At 37.9% G+C, this 14,988-nt stretch overlaps 2 protein-coding genes across 2 annotated transcripts; one reads left to right on the plus strand and one right to left on the minus strand.

The window, feature by feature from the left end:
• Positions 1 to 3,415: 3,415 nt before the first annotated feature.
• Positions 3,416 to 5,294, minus strand: LOC110424092 (CBL-interacting serine/threonine-protein kinase 12-like). Its single transcript, XM_021438592.2, has one exon. The coding sequence runs from the start codon at positions 5,138 to 5,140 to the stop codon at positions 3,722 to 3,724; it is 1,419 nt and encodes a 472-aa protein (XP_021294267.1). The 5' UTR covers positions 5,141 to 5,294; the 3' UTR covers positions 3,416 to 3,721.
• A 4,678-nt stretch (positions 5,295 to 9,972) lies between these two features.
• Positions 9,973 to 13,738, plus strand: MEE62 (Leucine-rich repeat protein kinase family protein). Its single transcript, XM_021439242.2, has 2 exons — positions 9,973 to 12,244; positions 12,590 to 13,738. Exons 1-2 carry the CDS (start codon positions 10,846 to 10,848, stop codon positions 13,231 to 13,233), a joined length of 2,043 nt encoding a protein of 680 aa, XP_021294917.1. The 5' UTR covers positions 9,973 to 10,845; the 3' UTR covers positions 13,234 to 13,738.
• Positions 13,739 to 14,988: the final 1,250 nt, after the last annotated feature.

Below are 14,988 nucleotides of genomic sequence, written 5' to 3' on the forward strand. Positions count from 1 at the left end.
CCCAGCATTGAATTTTCTAAAGCAAAATGGGCACTTGCTACCTTTAATGTCCGGGCCATAAAACGGTTGTGTTACCTTAGGAGGCAAGGATGCTTTCATTATATAACCATATAATGAACTGCTTTAAGTTTGTACTTTGTTTCAAAGTAGTAAAGATATTAATTTCTTGTCCCCAAAAGAAAAAGAGACATTAACTTCACCGCAAAAGAACCGGCAGCACCAGGCAGGTGGGTTCAGCGTTTGAAACGTGAAAGTAAAGTTCAGTGTCGGCTGCAGTTACAGAATTGTGAAAAACTTTCCTGGTACCAGCGAGACTAGGCTGTGAGCTATTAAAGCTACACGCACTATACCGTTTAAGACAACACCGTAGTATCGATTTGGAAAATAAATTAGTAGGATGTTGATCGGCACCAGAAGCTGAAATCTCTGGCAGGATTTTGTAGTAAGGGTATCAGTATTCTGCAGCATGGTCTGATAAGTTGCAAATTCAGGACCAAGTGTGGCAACCTATTCAAACGAAGAATCCCCAGCTTCAAGCTCATGAATTCCTACTTTTGAAGAAGTAATCCTCTCAGTTTCGGCAAGTGAATTGAATAGTCATCAAAAAATATAGGGTTTCTCCAAACCATGAGAAAACCTCATAAACAAAAAAGATCAAGGCCCAAGATTGTGGCGGCCTTTTTCCCCAAAACTCCGACAGAACCCAACTGGAAATTAGACCTGCTTCAGTCAGCAGTGCTTCTCGCATGTCATTAAATTTTATACTATCTGATATCTGAGTTGGCCGCTGGACCTTTCACTTTGTGCATGATATTATTAAGCCAAGGCTTGATTGTCTCCTCTCAATTGCAAGACAATAATCCCCAGCGTAAGCTGAGTGGTCAAACTTGGCGACATTGCTCTGAAACCCGAGGACTCAGTGAGAACACCATGAACTCACTCGTGCCTGCTTCCACCAAAACTCCCATTGCAGGCTATCAACCATTTTATCTAATCTCATGAACGAAGCTGAGTCACAGAGACTCCAGGCATTTATACTCACATTGCAAGAAGACAAATTCGACGCCATCCGAAGATGACAATCAAATGGAAAATCTACACTTAAAAAGATTTTGGATTGAGATGCCCCAAGAAAAAACAGAAACAGCACAACAAAATACTGACAATTTTTTAAAGTTCAATCCTACCAAGATTTCGGCTGACCAAAACAACCGAAACATAAGAAAAAAAGCATGACCAATTAAATCAATATCTCCATTAGAAGATGTTCACAAAAGATGTGTCCAGAATCCGAACAAATGTAGCCCCCAAAAAAGCCTAAAAACTTCCAATGAATTTTCAATCGGTGATGCTTGCTTGCACTCATTTCTTATCTATGTGTCTCTATTTCATTCAAGGTCGTCCATTAAATAAATAAATAAATAACTGAAACTGTACAAAGAAAATGACTAAAGGGGAAAGCTAGTTTCAACTTTCAAGTCGCATACTAATGTCATAATTCCTCTACGTGGTCCATTAATTTTTTGGCTGTGCTAATGAATACTGGTAGCTAAAGCTTCCTATAAGCAGGAAAAAATGCACTCGACCAAGAAAATTGGTCCTCCTAAATCCGACAAAAACAAAATATAAACCCTACCCAAGTACCTACTCACGTGACCAAAGTTCACCATCCGTAAAGGCATTCAAATTGATCCAAAAGTCAATATTTTTTACTGCAAATAAGCACATGCTATCTACATCGTCGCTTCCTGCTCATGTATCTAAGCTTCTCCCCAAACGAATCTTGACTGAAACAAGGAATCCCTATGGTGGCCAAATAGTAATGGAAAGCCATAAACTCTTTGCATGCCCAATTGGCATTTTTGGTAAGCACATTGGCAATTGCATGAACAAAATACAATAACAAAATAAACCAAAGGCATTATTTAATTTGCTCTTTAAGGTTTCTGTCGTGTTCTTGAAAAGCATAGCAGGGTTTATACGCCTGTTGGAACAATTAGTCCAATCATCAGGGTCAGATTCGTTTAAGCAACTTGCGAAATGAACATGCCGCTAATTAATAGCTGGATTCGCAAGAAGAAGGATCTAGCATTTCTAGGAGTAATAATAATCAAATCAAGCCAGAACCATTTGCCAGAAGATTCTGATCCAACTGGCTTGGTTTACGGCTATTTTTTAATTTTAGGTCATTGCATGGATGACCTCCTGGACCCACAAAATGACATCCAGGATAAAGAGGAGGAAAAGAGTATGAATACTCCATGCCTGTTGATTGCAATGAGCTGCAACTGTAATTTGTCCATACATGCATATGATGGTTCCAACATTCATTCTCAGGGTTGTGATAGTTGCAACCCTTTGGACAACAGAGGGGCCACATATGAATAATGTCAGAACAATGTCTCAAAAATGCCCAAACTGTACAATTGCCTTTTACCAATGCATTCTACAGGCCAAATTCAAATCAATAGACATCAACGAACTGATGACTTAAATGCTAAGTAAATCTTTTTATTGTACCCAAAAAAAAAAAAAATTAAAAGCAGTGGAAGGGCATAGAAGGACTTTGATTTCAATCCTCATGGCAGTCCTTTTCCTTTCAACCACCTCGGTCTTATAGAAAAGCAACACCCCATCAGACAACTAGTTGGAGCTCTAACTGTGAGGTTAGAGTAATTTGGCATGAAATTAAATTAGCTGAAATTGAATTGTGATGTTACTTGTGCGGCTCGCATTTCAGCAATATGCAACGCATGGACAGAGAAGAGACATGACAGCAATTCTTGCAAGAGACTTATAACCGTTTATGAACATGCTTTCAGATTTAGACAGGTAGATTCCTTGTACACATTTTCCATTGAACTTTAAGATGTCTACAATTTTCTGCTTCACTTATTAAGGGTCAAAAGTGCGAGTGAGCCCTGCCTACCTATCTAGCAAAACTCTGAGCGGTCAGGAGAAACTCATAAGAAAAACAACTCAACTAGATCGTATAGAAGGTCCATATTTATACAAAAACCTCCAAAGCAAAAGCTGCTACGCACCTATTATGGGTTCACATTAGATTTTAGTTCTTCCAGTTAAACTTGAAACTAAGAAGAAGAACTATAAACTTTCTGTTACCAGCAGCAAATACTAAACTCTGCTGGTTAGAGTTTTTATTTTTCTACAAAATTATTATTCCAAATCCTCAAGTAGTTTGAGATTAAGGCTATTAAAATAGTGGAGCGAAGTTTATGAATCAGGTCATTCTTTCCATATGCTATTGCCTTAAAGCAAACAGGCCAAAGTCCACATAATCAATATAACATAAAAGCTAGTTGCATGTAGAAATTCAGCAACAGATGAAGAAAAACAAAAAACATCCATACCAGATGCTAACGCAAAGTATTGTCAAAATTATAAGAAGACTATATATAAATTAAATTTCTCATTAATTCATTTCTCAATAAAGTGGATGGAAATATCAAATATACAAGCCAGAAACCCAATTGCCAAGATTAGTAGGAATTCGTATTCAGTTCTCTGTAATCTAATCTATCCTTCCCGATACGAGAATGGATCATACAAATATATCAAGTCAACTAAAGCTCCGCCTAAGTAGCATAACAAAATGAAAATCGAAAAGAATAACTTTTTTTATGATACAAAAGCCTTAGCAAAAGAAAAAGAAAACAGAGAGAAAGAGAAAGGCTTACCCTTTTCCCTTCCCCCTCTCTCTCTATTCCGTATCCGAAGGTAAATGTGATACATCGGCAGCAGCAACAGCTGTAGATCGTGATTCCTCCAGCATCAAGTTCTCTAACCCAGGTTTCAATTCCCTGTTACAAAACTCCTCGTACTCTCCTCGGTCCCCTCCTTTCTTCTTCACTTCCACAACAACCAAAGAAGGTGTCAACTCGAATATCTCAGCAGCAATTGTCAATGGCCCTTTCACCCCTTCTCGAGAACCCTCCAAGCTAACTCTACAATCCTTTTTCCTCACTGTAAATCTAACCACCTTCGCTATCTCCTCCAATTTGGATATAATTTTAGAAACCGGCGCCCCGGAAACAAACCTTGCTCCTTCCTCTCCTTCCTCAAACAATCCAGATAAATTAAACCCCGGGGAAAACGAAATAAGATCAAACGCATTTAAACTAGCCGGCCTTGGTAGTGAAGTAACTTTCCTCCGAGTTTCGAACTCAGCTTCTGATTCAGACAACGATGACTGGTCCGAACATGATCCCACGTCATCAACGTCCTCCCCTACATTGCATAATTTATCATCTTCAATGTAAAACTTAATATGTTTAAACCCCTTTTTAAACCATCGGTTCTCCATGATTTCCGGAATCGTTATTCTCTTTTCCGGATTCGTATCCAGAAGCTTCGTAAGTAGCCGAGTTAACTCAGGTGAAAACCATCTCGGACACCTGAACTCACCCTTGTAAATCTTCTTGTACATAGCCATAACGTTGTGATCGTGAAACGGTAAATACCCCGCCATTAAAACAAATAATATTACCCCGCAAGACCAGATATCTACTTTCGCCGCATCGTATCCTTTCCTCGCCAAAACTTCCGGTGCCACGTAAGCAGGGGTCCCGCAAAACGTATGAAACAAACCGTCTTGCCGGATCTGATCCGAAACGGCGCTCAACCCGAAATCGGAGACTTTTAAATTCCCTTCTTCGTCTAGCAGTAGATTCTCGGGCTTCAAGTCGCGATGGTAAACGCCGCGCGCGTGACAAAAATTGACAGCTGAGATTAATTGCTGGAAGTATTTTCTGGCGGCGTCTTCTTTTAATCGGCCTTTGGCAACTTTGTTAAAGAGTTCACCCCCGCGTACGTATTCCATGACGAAGTAGATTTTGGATTTGGTGGCCATAACTTCGAAGAGTTGGACGATGTTCGGGTGACGAACGCGGCGTAGGATGGCGATCTCGCGCTTGATGTGAGCAATTAAGCCACCTTTAAGGATTTTTTCCTTGTCGATCACTTTGATGGCTACACTGTCACCGGATTTGACGTTGCGCGCATGGTAAACTTTAGCGAAAGTGCCGTGTCCGAGGAGTTTCCCGACTTCGTAGCGTCCTAAGATAAGAGCTTGGGCACCGTTTGCGTCTTTCTTGGCGGTGGCGACGGAGCTGCAATTCATTGTGGTGGATGTTAGGGTTTGGTTATTTGAGAGAATGAAATTTGAATGGTTAATGATTGGCCATTCGAAGGAGGACAATTGAGTGTGCTCTTTTTTTTTCCTTTTTGTTGGGTGGGAGACTGAGTGGTCTAAAGAAATTGAATTTGTTAAGGGGTTGGAGAAAGAAGATGCCTTTAAATAAGAGGGGAATATACTCTCGTTTTGTTTTTCTATTTTAGGTTTTTTTTATTAGTTTTTGTTTTAGAGGGTTTTTTTAATTTACATGTTAGCATGTCAGGTTATTTTCAAGAATTTTCTCAACAATTCTAAGTTATCATTTAAAAAAAGGATCACACGATGTTAATCTGAAAATTAAAAACACAAAATATGATAAAAATTGAAATTACAAGCTATGTAGGTAGAATTTAATTTTTTAAAAAATTGAAATTACAAGGGTGTATTAATTTTTGATTAGTAAAATTATAAAATATCTTTAAATGTCAACAAATGTATTAATTTTAAATTTAAGATATTTTCATAATTTTAGTAGTAGTATGAGACAATGTATTCATTCAAAAATATTCACATGCTATTAATTAAGAAAAATAAAAACTGCAAGGAAGAAAATGTTAAAAACACAAAATTAAAGGTGGAGTTTACTTTAAAAAAAACAGTTGCCTAATTAAAAAAGGTCGTATACGAGAGTATAATCCTTTGTTTATAAAATTTTATTGACATGATATATAAAAAACACTCTTTAAATTTTTTTAAAAAATTTAAATAAATCTTTATACTTTTATTATGTTTAATTAATTTTTTATATTTTTATTTTAAATCAAATAAAATCTTATCACTAATGATTTAGATAAAATTTTATTTATCATTTCATATTACGCAACGTTAACATAATATGCTAACATATCATAATTAATAATTATATGACATACTAATTTAATATAATAGAATAATTATGTGATATATTTCATTATTACATTAATGATATGTCAACGTTATATAAATATAAAATAACAAGTGATATTTTTATTAATAATAATTAATTAATTATTAAATTTAAAAATTTATTTGATTAAAAGTAAAAATATAAAAATTTTATTAAATATAATAAAAAAATTAAATCTTATTTATATATTTTTAAAATAATTTAAAATTTTATTTAATTAGTATTCAAATTATTGAAAATGACTATCATTCATTGATGTAAATTTTCTACATTTCAATCATTTTTGATGTAACATAAACGTTCCGCACTTGATATTTATTGTTATGATGCTTTTAAAAAAACTATTATTATGATAATTGGATGATTTTCTCCCATTTGGTTAGAGAGTACAACGGGAGTAATCTACGTGGGAATTAACGAGGAGAGAGACGCGGTGACTTTTTCCACGTGACAGCTCAACACATTCGGGCGGGGAGCGATCGATGTATAAGTGTAACGTATTACGTCACTCTTTGTGAAGCGTACACAGGCAGACCCGTAACCTTTCTTTTACAAACCTAACCATTTCCCCCCTACCAAACAGACCGGTCTCCCTATTTGCCGGTCACCACGTGTTCCGTCCTTAACGGTGGGTACGAGGATGCGTGCACTACACGTCGGCATATCTCATTTGTGGACCTCGCCCTTCTCCTTATCCCCTGCCACCGACATCAACTCAGCATGTAGCAATCTGCATTTAATCACCGTTCGATATGACACAGATCAAGTTTTTTGGGATCCGTGGGCTATAGCTGCGGTGTTGCCGAGGATTTGAGAATTAAAGACGCGCAACCAATAAGAGAACTTTGACTTTGTTTTTTGTCTTTCTTTTTTTCCTGTTTCATTCTCGAGAAAGTCGTGAACTTAAAATCAAATGAGTAAAATAAATTTAGAAAAAAAAAAAATGTCGCCCCTTCTTTCTTTTTTATGATTGCACTCCATGTGAGTGGGTGATTGATGCAGTGGATGATGGATGTTTTATGTGCATGAATCAGAAAGTGCCCTGACAATCTGCCTTTGGCCCTCATGAAAAGATAAACATGGTTTTTTCTGTTTGTTTATTGCTTGTTTCGGAAAGTTGGTGAAATCTTTTCCAGAATTCCGTAGAAAATGTCTTTGCTGACACTTCTGAGTTGTGACTCCATATCAAAATCTACCCAAGATATCAAATCTATCAATTTGAGGACAAAATAATTTAAATATCTTCATTAAAGTCTAAGGAAGATACGATAGGACAATTAGCTTTCTCAAATAACTTTGTACATTTTCATGCTTTGGCTTCCGTACTTATCAAGATTTGGATAAAAAATGTAAAATATTATCCTATTGGCATTAGTTACAAAGTGTATGGAAGGATAACAATACGCACATTCAAAATAATTCAAAGAAAAAATTATACAGGAGTACTTGATTAATAATAATTGTATTTCGTTTAATTAGTTTTAAATTTTTTAATCTATATATATGTGTGTATATATAAAATGAAATGCATATTTTGATTTGATTTTCAACTTTTAACCTTCCATATATTTGCAAGGACAAGATTAGTGTAAGAAAAAGATTGCTTCAAAGATTATTAATCTCCAGCTCTTTTTGACCCTTCTTGCAAGTTTGTTGGTGTCCGTGAATGACTCGTCGTTTTACAATACCAATTTTTGTTGCTTAATTATTTTGCGAGTGATGATCACGTCATTAGCTTTACAAGAATCCAATCATATATGTTTAGCATGTTGCTATATAACAAATAAAACCAATCCACATGCAAGATAATACTAAAAACCCACGTTGATTTCTCCACTCGTGTCTTCCCCCACTCGGTTATTGTCATGTCATGCTCGTGCTACTCTTCTTTCCCAATTCATAAATGGGTCTAGTCTTCTGGGCCAGAAAATTATAATTGATTGTGGTAGCCCACTTTGCTTGGGCTAAGAATGCTGATCTATCAACAAACCCTGGCCACTCTCCCCCACAGTTTGTTGTTTTGATTGGTCTTAGAGTTGCGAAATGGAATTCCATCCCTAACCCAAATCACATTCACTCTCTATTTAATAATGAATCAATCACGATCAAGATAATAATTTAATCCATATAAAGTAGGGTTTGGTTCTCTCCTGGGTAAGCCACACGGCATCGCAATAGACTGTAGCATACTCTATGATTCTTCTTGTTTGCTAGTTATTTTGTAAATTATTCGTTTCAGTAATACATGTAGCCAAAAGCAGTGCAGCTTTCCAACCTTTACTTGGCTGTCGCCCACTACTCATGCTTACAGGTAAAAAAAAAAATGTAAAAAAAAAAAACAATATTAACCTGTCAAGGTGTACTAGGTAGAAAGATAGATGGATTATTATATTAATTTGAACATAACGATGATAAAATACATATGAATAACAATTCTTAACATTCTGCCTCTCAACTTTTAGGTGGGATCAGGGCAGGGCTAAAACTTAGTTGTCATTCTTTTGGAATGTTGGGTTGGAATTTTGTGGATTAGGTGAATCCATTCCAACCATCAACTTACCCTCCAAACTAATTCAAATACTACTACATTATTTTATTACTAGGAGTATATGGTTTTATGTATGATGATAAAAGAAAAACGATGGAATAATTAAGCCAAAATCATGTGAGGGGACAGGGGTGAGGTCTGCAGACGGAAACCATGGGGCAAGTTTTGGCTGCCTGCTTCCAAACCCACTTTATATTGCTTATTAATTGTACTCCATCAGTGCAGAAATTAAGCCAAATATTATGGTGGGTTCTGTTTAATTAGAGAAAATGCTTTGAATTTCAATGCAAATAATTGACTCTTTTCTTTGGGTGAATATGTATATTTTATCTTTACTTGCTGCTTTTTTTTTTATAATTTTACGTCATGTATTTTTAAACTTCTTCATATCAATATTTAAAGTTTAAAATTTTGAAATTTAAAATTAAAAGTTTAAAAATTAGGGTTTTTAGTTAATAATATAAAAACAAACATGTAACGCATAATTATGAAAAAATTTTACTAAACGAAACGTTAAAGGAGAACATTGACTATGAGCAGAATTTGGATGATATGATGGAACTATTGTTAAATTTTTGGGGCAGGGTCTTTGAGCATGATGGTGTGAATATATGTATCCAGGTTTATGCTACTCTCATTTCATTGATAAAGTACGTTTGCTTTATTGTCAAAAAGTTACAGAATAATTGTAGTGGAGCCGCTGCAATCACTCATGTCACGTGATAATTAAAGCAAATTAATTCATTAATGATTTGTTTGCCCACGACTTCTAGATGAGAGAGTAGGAGGGGAATTGTTGTGGTTGGGGCTCGTTAAGGGGGAGCACCTTTTTTCAGAGCAAAAAACTTCTTCATACCTAGAAAGTGATGATTTGAAGCAAATATTCTCTTTGATCATTTTCACATTATTATTTTTTGTTCAACTTCTTAAAACTATATACTAATCTTTGAATGGATATTTAACTTGTTAACCCAATAAGCATGCAGCACGATTATTAGTAAAAAGCTGCAACCTGAGTATTAACAAATGCTTGCAACTTTTTCGATTATCTTTCTTCAAATATATTTGATTTGACTATACAAATGAGCTTGGAAAGAGAGTGCATTTCAAGTAAGGATTCTCTGAGATATGAGGTGCCGGCTTTGATTTTGAAGAAGAAGGACATTTTCCAATGTGAGATAACAAAGCAAAATCCAAGTGGAGATAGATTTTTTGCTTGGGTTCCAGTTGTAGATAAAGAGACAGAGACAGGAAGTAGACACATACTATGTGAAATGCACTGCAATTGTGTTATGGTGGAGGGTCAAAGAGCAGATAGAACTAGTGATTATTTCGAATATATGTCCAAAATTGACGATTGAAATTGAATTTCGACCCAAATGTGGAGCTTGATCCAGAGCACCCAATGACAATGTTTCCCACTTTGATAAGGAAGTTTCTTTTCTGAGACAGCTAGACCTCACCATCTGCAAAGACCCAGTCAGTCATTGCATTAATCTCCAGTCTCCAACTTATCAGAAAGAACACCAAACTTTGACCCCCAAAAGAAATGCATATGGGGGGTGCATCATTTGCATGCCCACCATGATGTCGTTCTGTTTTTGAGAAAGCTTCGTACTGCCATTGATCAATAACGGGGCCCATTGATAAAACAATGAGCTTATTTTTGTCACTCGGGGTGAAGCAAAGCTTGGTTGTGTATGGTTAAACAGTCCGAACTATGCAAAGAAACGAGCACCGCAGTAAAGATTAAAGCAACAAACTCCATCACCAAGAATGCAAAGAAGCAAACGCAAGCAAACCAAAGGGTGTTGGACCATGTAAGGATTCCCATTTTCAGCAATCACCGCATTAGCCAATGGTGATATTTATGACTATCTGAGTCAGAAGTCCGTGTTGATAAATTATGCAGTCAACCCCATAAGCACTTTAACACATTTAACACCGTTAACTGTTCGCCTTTAAACCCCAACGCCGTTAACTTCCACAATCCTACTTCACCAATCTATGAACTTTGCAGTCCCTCGGAGATAAAAAGAAGACCTAGTAACCACTCCTCTTTCTCTCCCTCGCCTCGCACCCATAAAGATAAAGTCAAGCATAATACAATTTTTTCGCATGTCGGCCTTCACTGTGCCCCCCCTCCTTTCTTCTCCTCTCTCTCTGAGCATGGAATTGCAAAGAAGTGCAAAAGACGTCGATGCTTGAAGTGAAGAAATGGAAGTTTTTGGCAGATTGTTGCTTCTCTTTTCCCTGGTGGTAGCGGTACAATCTACGTGCAACAGTACCGACTACGGACTGGTTTCTAAAGTTTTTAAATCTGTCTCTGGATTCAATATCTCTTGGTTGAAATCCCAGGACGTGAACTGCTCATATCCTCCAATAAAGGTATTGAAGCTTTCTTCAAGGAATTTGACTGGTAACGTTTCATGGAAATTTCTCAGGAACATGTCGCAGTTGCACACGATTGATCTCTCCAACAATTCCCTTCAAGGTTCCGTTCCAGGTTGGCTTTGGTCTGTTCATACGCTGGTTGAGGTCAATCTGTCCAAAAATAAGTTTGGAGGGACTATTGGGTTTGAACCCACCTCGGGAAATGGTTCGTCTTCATCGATGCGGGTGCTAAACCTTTCAGCTAACAGGTTCACCAACTCGGTTAAACTCTCTGGTTTTTCCAAGCTTCAATTTCTCGATCTTTCGCACAATGATCTTGGTACTGTTCCCTCTGGGTTCACCAATCTTACCAAGCTCGAGCACCTTGATGTTTCAAGTTGCAAGATTTCCGGCAGCATAAAGCCCATTTCAGCTCTTCATTCATTGAAGTACTTAGATGTGTCAAACAACTCCCTGAATGGTACTTTCCCTTCTGATTTCCCTCCAGTCAATAGCCTAAAGTTCTTAAACATTTCGCTCAACCACTTCACCGGTTCAGTTGGCTTTGACAAGTTCCATAGATTTGGCAAATCTGCTTTTATTCACGGTGGAAATTTCGTTTTCAATACTTCAAAAAGAACACCAAGCAATCACTCTAGAACTCACTCCTTGACCCCAAATCACAAAGTCTTTCGCAAACATTTACCCCTCAAAACACACAGAAAAAAACATAAAGCCAACTCAAAGACCAAAGCTCTGGTCATTGGTTTGTCATGTGGTTCAGGGTTTCTTCTTGCTTCACTCGTGTTTTGCTTCTTCTGTACATATAGAAGAAAAAAACTCGCGAGGAGAAACAAATGGGCAATCTCCACACCGGTTCAACCAAATTTCAAGATGGAAAAATCAGGGCCATTCTCTTTCGAGACAGAATCAGGCTCATCGTGGGTAGCAGACATCAAAGAACCAACTTCTGCACCAGTGATCATGTCCTCCAAACCATTGATGAACTTGACCTTCAAGGACCTGATTGCTGCCACGTCACACTTCGGCAAGGAGTCCGTACTCGCCGAAGGCAGATGTGGACCCCTTTACAGAGCTATCCTCCCAGGTGACCTCCACGTGGCAATCAAAGTCCTTGAACATGCCAGAGATATTGATCGTGATAACGCTATGGCCATGCTTGAAGACCTTTCCAGGCTGAAACACCCTAACCTGCTGCCTCTCTCCGGTTATTGCATTGCAGGTAACTGTACCAAAATTGTTATTATTACATCTCTGGTATTTGACTCAACAAAGGTTATGGCATTAAATAGCCTCACGGGTTTGTTTGAAAATTTGAAAACATCAGTCGGCTGTCGTACTCCATAGACTGCGTGGCCTCTATTGTCACGTAAATCTAGCGCATGCCATCATTACATATATTGACATTCGTGAATTTTGGCGGTTCTTTGGGATCCCATGCATAGCGTTTTCTGCTACGGCATTAACTATCAATTGTTTTTTTTCTTTTAAATATCTAGTACGGCATCCTTTGACAACAAAATCTTTGATGTTTATATTTTTTCGGTTTTTTTAACCGTTCTTTAAGGTAAGGAGAAGCTGGTATTATATGAATTTATGGCAAATGGGGATCTGCACCGTTGGTTACACGAGCTTCCAACGGGGCCATCCAACGTGGAGGATTGGAGCACCGACACGTGGGAATATCACCACGGAGCAGGGTCCCAGACTTCTTCGCCGGAGAAAACCAACTGGCTCACGCGCCACCGCATCGCAGTCGGAGTTGCTCGTGGGCTCGCCTACCTCCACCACGTAGGTTCCAGCCATGGCCACCTCGTCGCTTCCAATGTCCTGCTGTCCGACAACCTCGAACCTCGGATATCGGATTTCGGGATTAGGAATATCGGGTCTAAAATGGAAAGGGATGATAAAAAAGACGAAAAAAACGCGGAAATGGATGTTTATAGTTTTGGTGTTGTGTTGCTGGAGCTTTTGACGGGGAAGCAGGGGACGGAGGAGAACGTGACGTGGGTGAGGAGGCTAGTGAAGGAAGGAGTCGGGGTCGACGCGCTTGACTCGAGGTTGAGACTCGGTGGTGAATCAGAGACTGAGATGGTGGAGAGTCTCCGAGTAGGATACTTGTGTACGGCGGAGTTGCCTGGGAAAAGGCCCACTATGCAGCAAGTTATCGGTTTACTGAAAGACATACATCCAGCAGTTGATTTCAACTGATTTCATGGGTAAAAAAGTAACAGCCACGCCCCAATACTCTTCCGAGGTTACAAGCACGCGCTGTGAAAATACATGAGAAATGAAATGAAGTTAATTTTTGGAAAGGACCATGCCTTGGTGTCTCTCGATTTGGATTTTTTTGATTTTTGCTTTTGCGGTGTATATAAAAGACAAGAATTTAAGGCTTTAAAAATTGAAAAAAAAAAAGAAAAATGGGCCCAAAAGGAAAGGAAAAATGAAAAAGAGAGAAAAATATATATATACACAAAAGGAGGTAGGGTAATCTAAAAGAGGGCAGAGAATCCCACTCATTGCTTGTCTCTTCTCATGGGGACCCTGCATCATCTCCATGCTTTTAATTTCTCTTCTTTATTCCTTTATTTCAATATTTGAAATACTTATTTTATGACTTTTCTTTATCGCTTTTTTCTTTTTCTCTTCTGTCATGATTATCCCTTTCATTTTGGAAAAGTAAAATGTGATAAATGGTGCCACAATCTCATGAATCATTATCAATGTCAATATCAGCAGCCACGCGTACGAGCCGCCTCTGAGGGGATGCTTTCAAGCGTGGAAGAACAGTTTTTGGCCTTGTGTTTGTATATCAATCAATGATGTAGTTTTTGTGGCTTCAAATCTACAGTCGGCATGTTGCTCTGAAGACAGGATGATAGATTAGGAAAGGAGATGTTTTTGAGTCAAATTTGTGGGCTATTCCTGTCCCCTGGCAGTGGCAAATCCAATGTCAACATCTGGTTTAGTGGGATGAACACGTTCATAGTTTATTCTGTGGAATTCCCTTCATGTCTACCAGACTATGCAGTAGAGCTTACAAAAGGTTTACAGATGAAAACATTCAAACAAGGAGAACGAAACAAGCTTTATTCAGTACTTGGAAAAGTTTGTATGCGATGTATAGGTCATCGTGGCATAGAATGGTCTAAAGACCTGCCAAAAGTGCTAAAACAAAAACAAACAGATATTCATGTATGACTGCTGTAGGGGCAAAGCTACCTTGATAAAGAACAATACATCGAAATGTCACTGTCTAATTTTGTTTAGAGTCTTTCTCTTAACGTAATCGATCCTCACATGAAAAGTTTTTAACAGTCCATGGAGTCCTCTGGGTGTGAAAGATCTGAGAGTTGTAATTTTCTCATCTTTTTTTTTTTCTAGCTGAAAGTTCATTGGAAGTACATGACATGAGATGCAAAAGGAAAAGACAAAGGAAGCTTCAATGAGACTTTCTTTTGTTTGTTTGCTTGTTCCATGTGTTTCTTTTTCTTGAGAATAGCAAAAGGAAATAGCCATGGACGTTTAGAGGAAAAGAGATGTGTGGAAATACTGCACTGAAACTCTTGGTTGTTTCTGAATTTGGGTTTGGGATCGACTCGCTTTAACTGTAAAGGTTGGTAAGCTTGTTAAAGCTAATTATAAAGCATATGGTCTAAGTTGGCAGTACCTACTTAGAGACATAGCAAAGTGTAAGTATGACAGCCATATATGTACAGTTATGGAGGTCCAATGCAAGGGGAAGTTTTGTCATCCAATCATTCAGCTTCAGTCTTTTTCCACTCAATAAAGGTAAAAGGAGCCGTTTGGGTTGGGCTGCTAGCTCGATACATTTCACATTGTCCAAGAAAGGTGGGCCATCGGATTCAAACAAAGCCGAAGCCTCACTCTTCTTGAAGAGCCCATGGTTTTCTAAAAAACTATGCGGTTGATTTGTTTGTTTGGACTCTAGCCCACTTTGAG

This window comes from Theobroma umbraticum, unplaced genomic scaffold (genome assembly GCF_002168275.2).
Source record: "Theobroma umbraticum cultivar Fairchild unplaced genomic scaffold, ASM216827v3 scaffold_204.0, whole genome shotgun sequence".
NCBI classification, from domain to species: Eukaryota; Viridiplantae; Streptophyta; class Magnoliopsida; order Malvales; family Malvaceae; genus Theobroma; species Theobroma umbraticum.

Excerpts from the sequence above, each read along its gene's own strand:
- LOC110424092 (XM_021438592.2), bottom strand. The coding sequence starts at position 5,140 with ATGAATTGCAGCTCCGTCGCCACCGCCAAGAAAGACGCAAACGGTGCC.
- MEE62 (XM_021439242.2), top strand. The coding sequence starts at position 10,846 with ATGGAAGTTTTTGGCAGATTGTTGCTTCTCTTTTCCCTGGTGGTAGCG. Across the intron at positions 12,245-12,589 it reads CTCCGGTTATTGCATTGCAG|GTAAGGAGAAGCTGGTATTA; the intron begins GTAACTGTACCA and ends CCGTTCTTTAAG.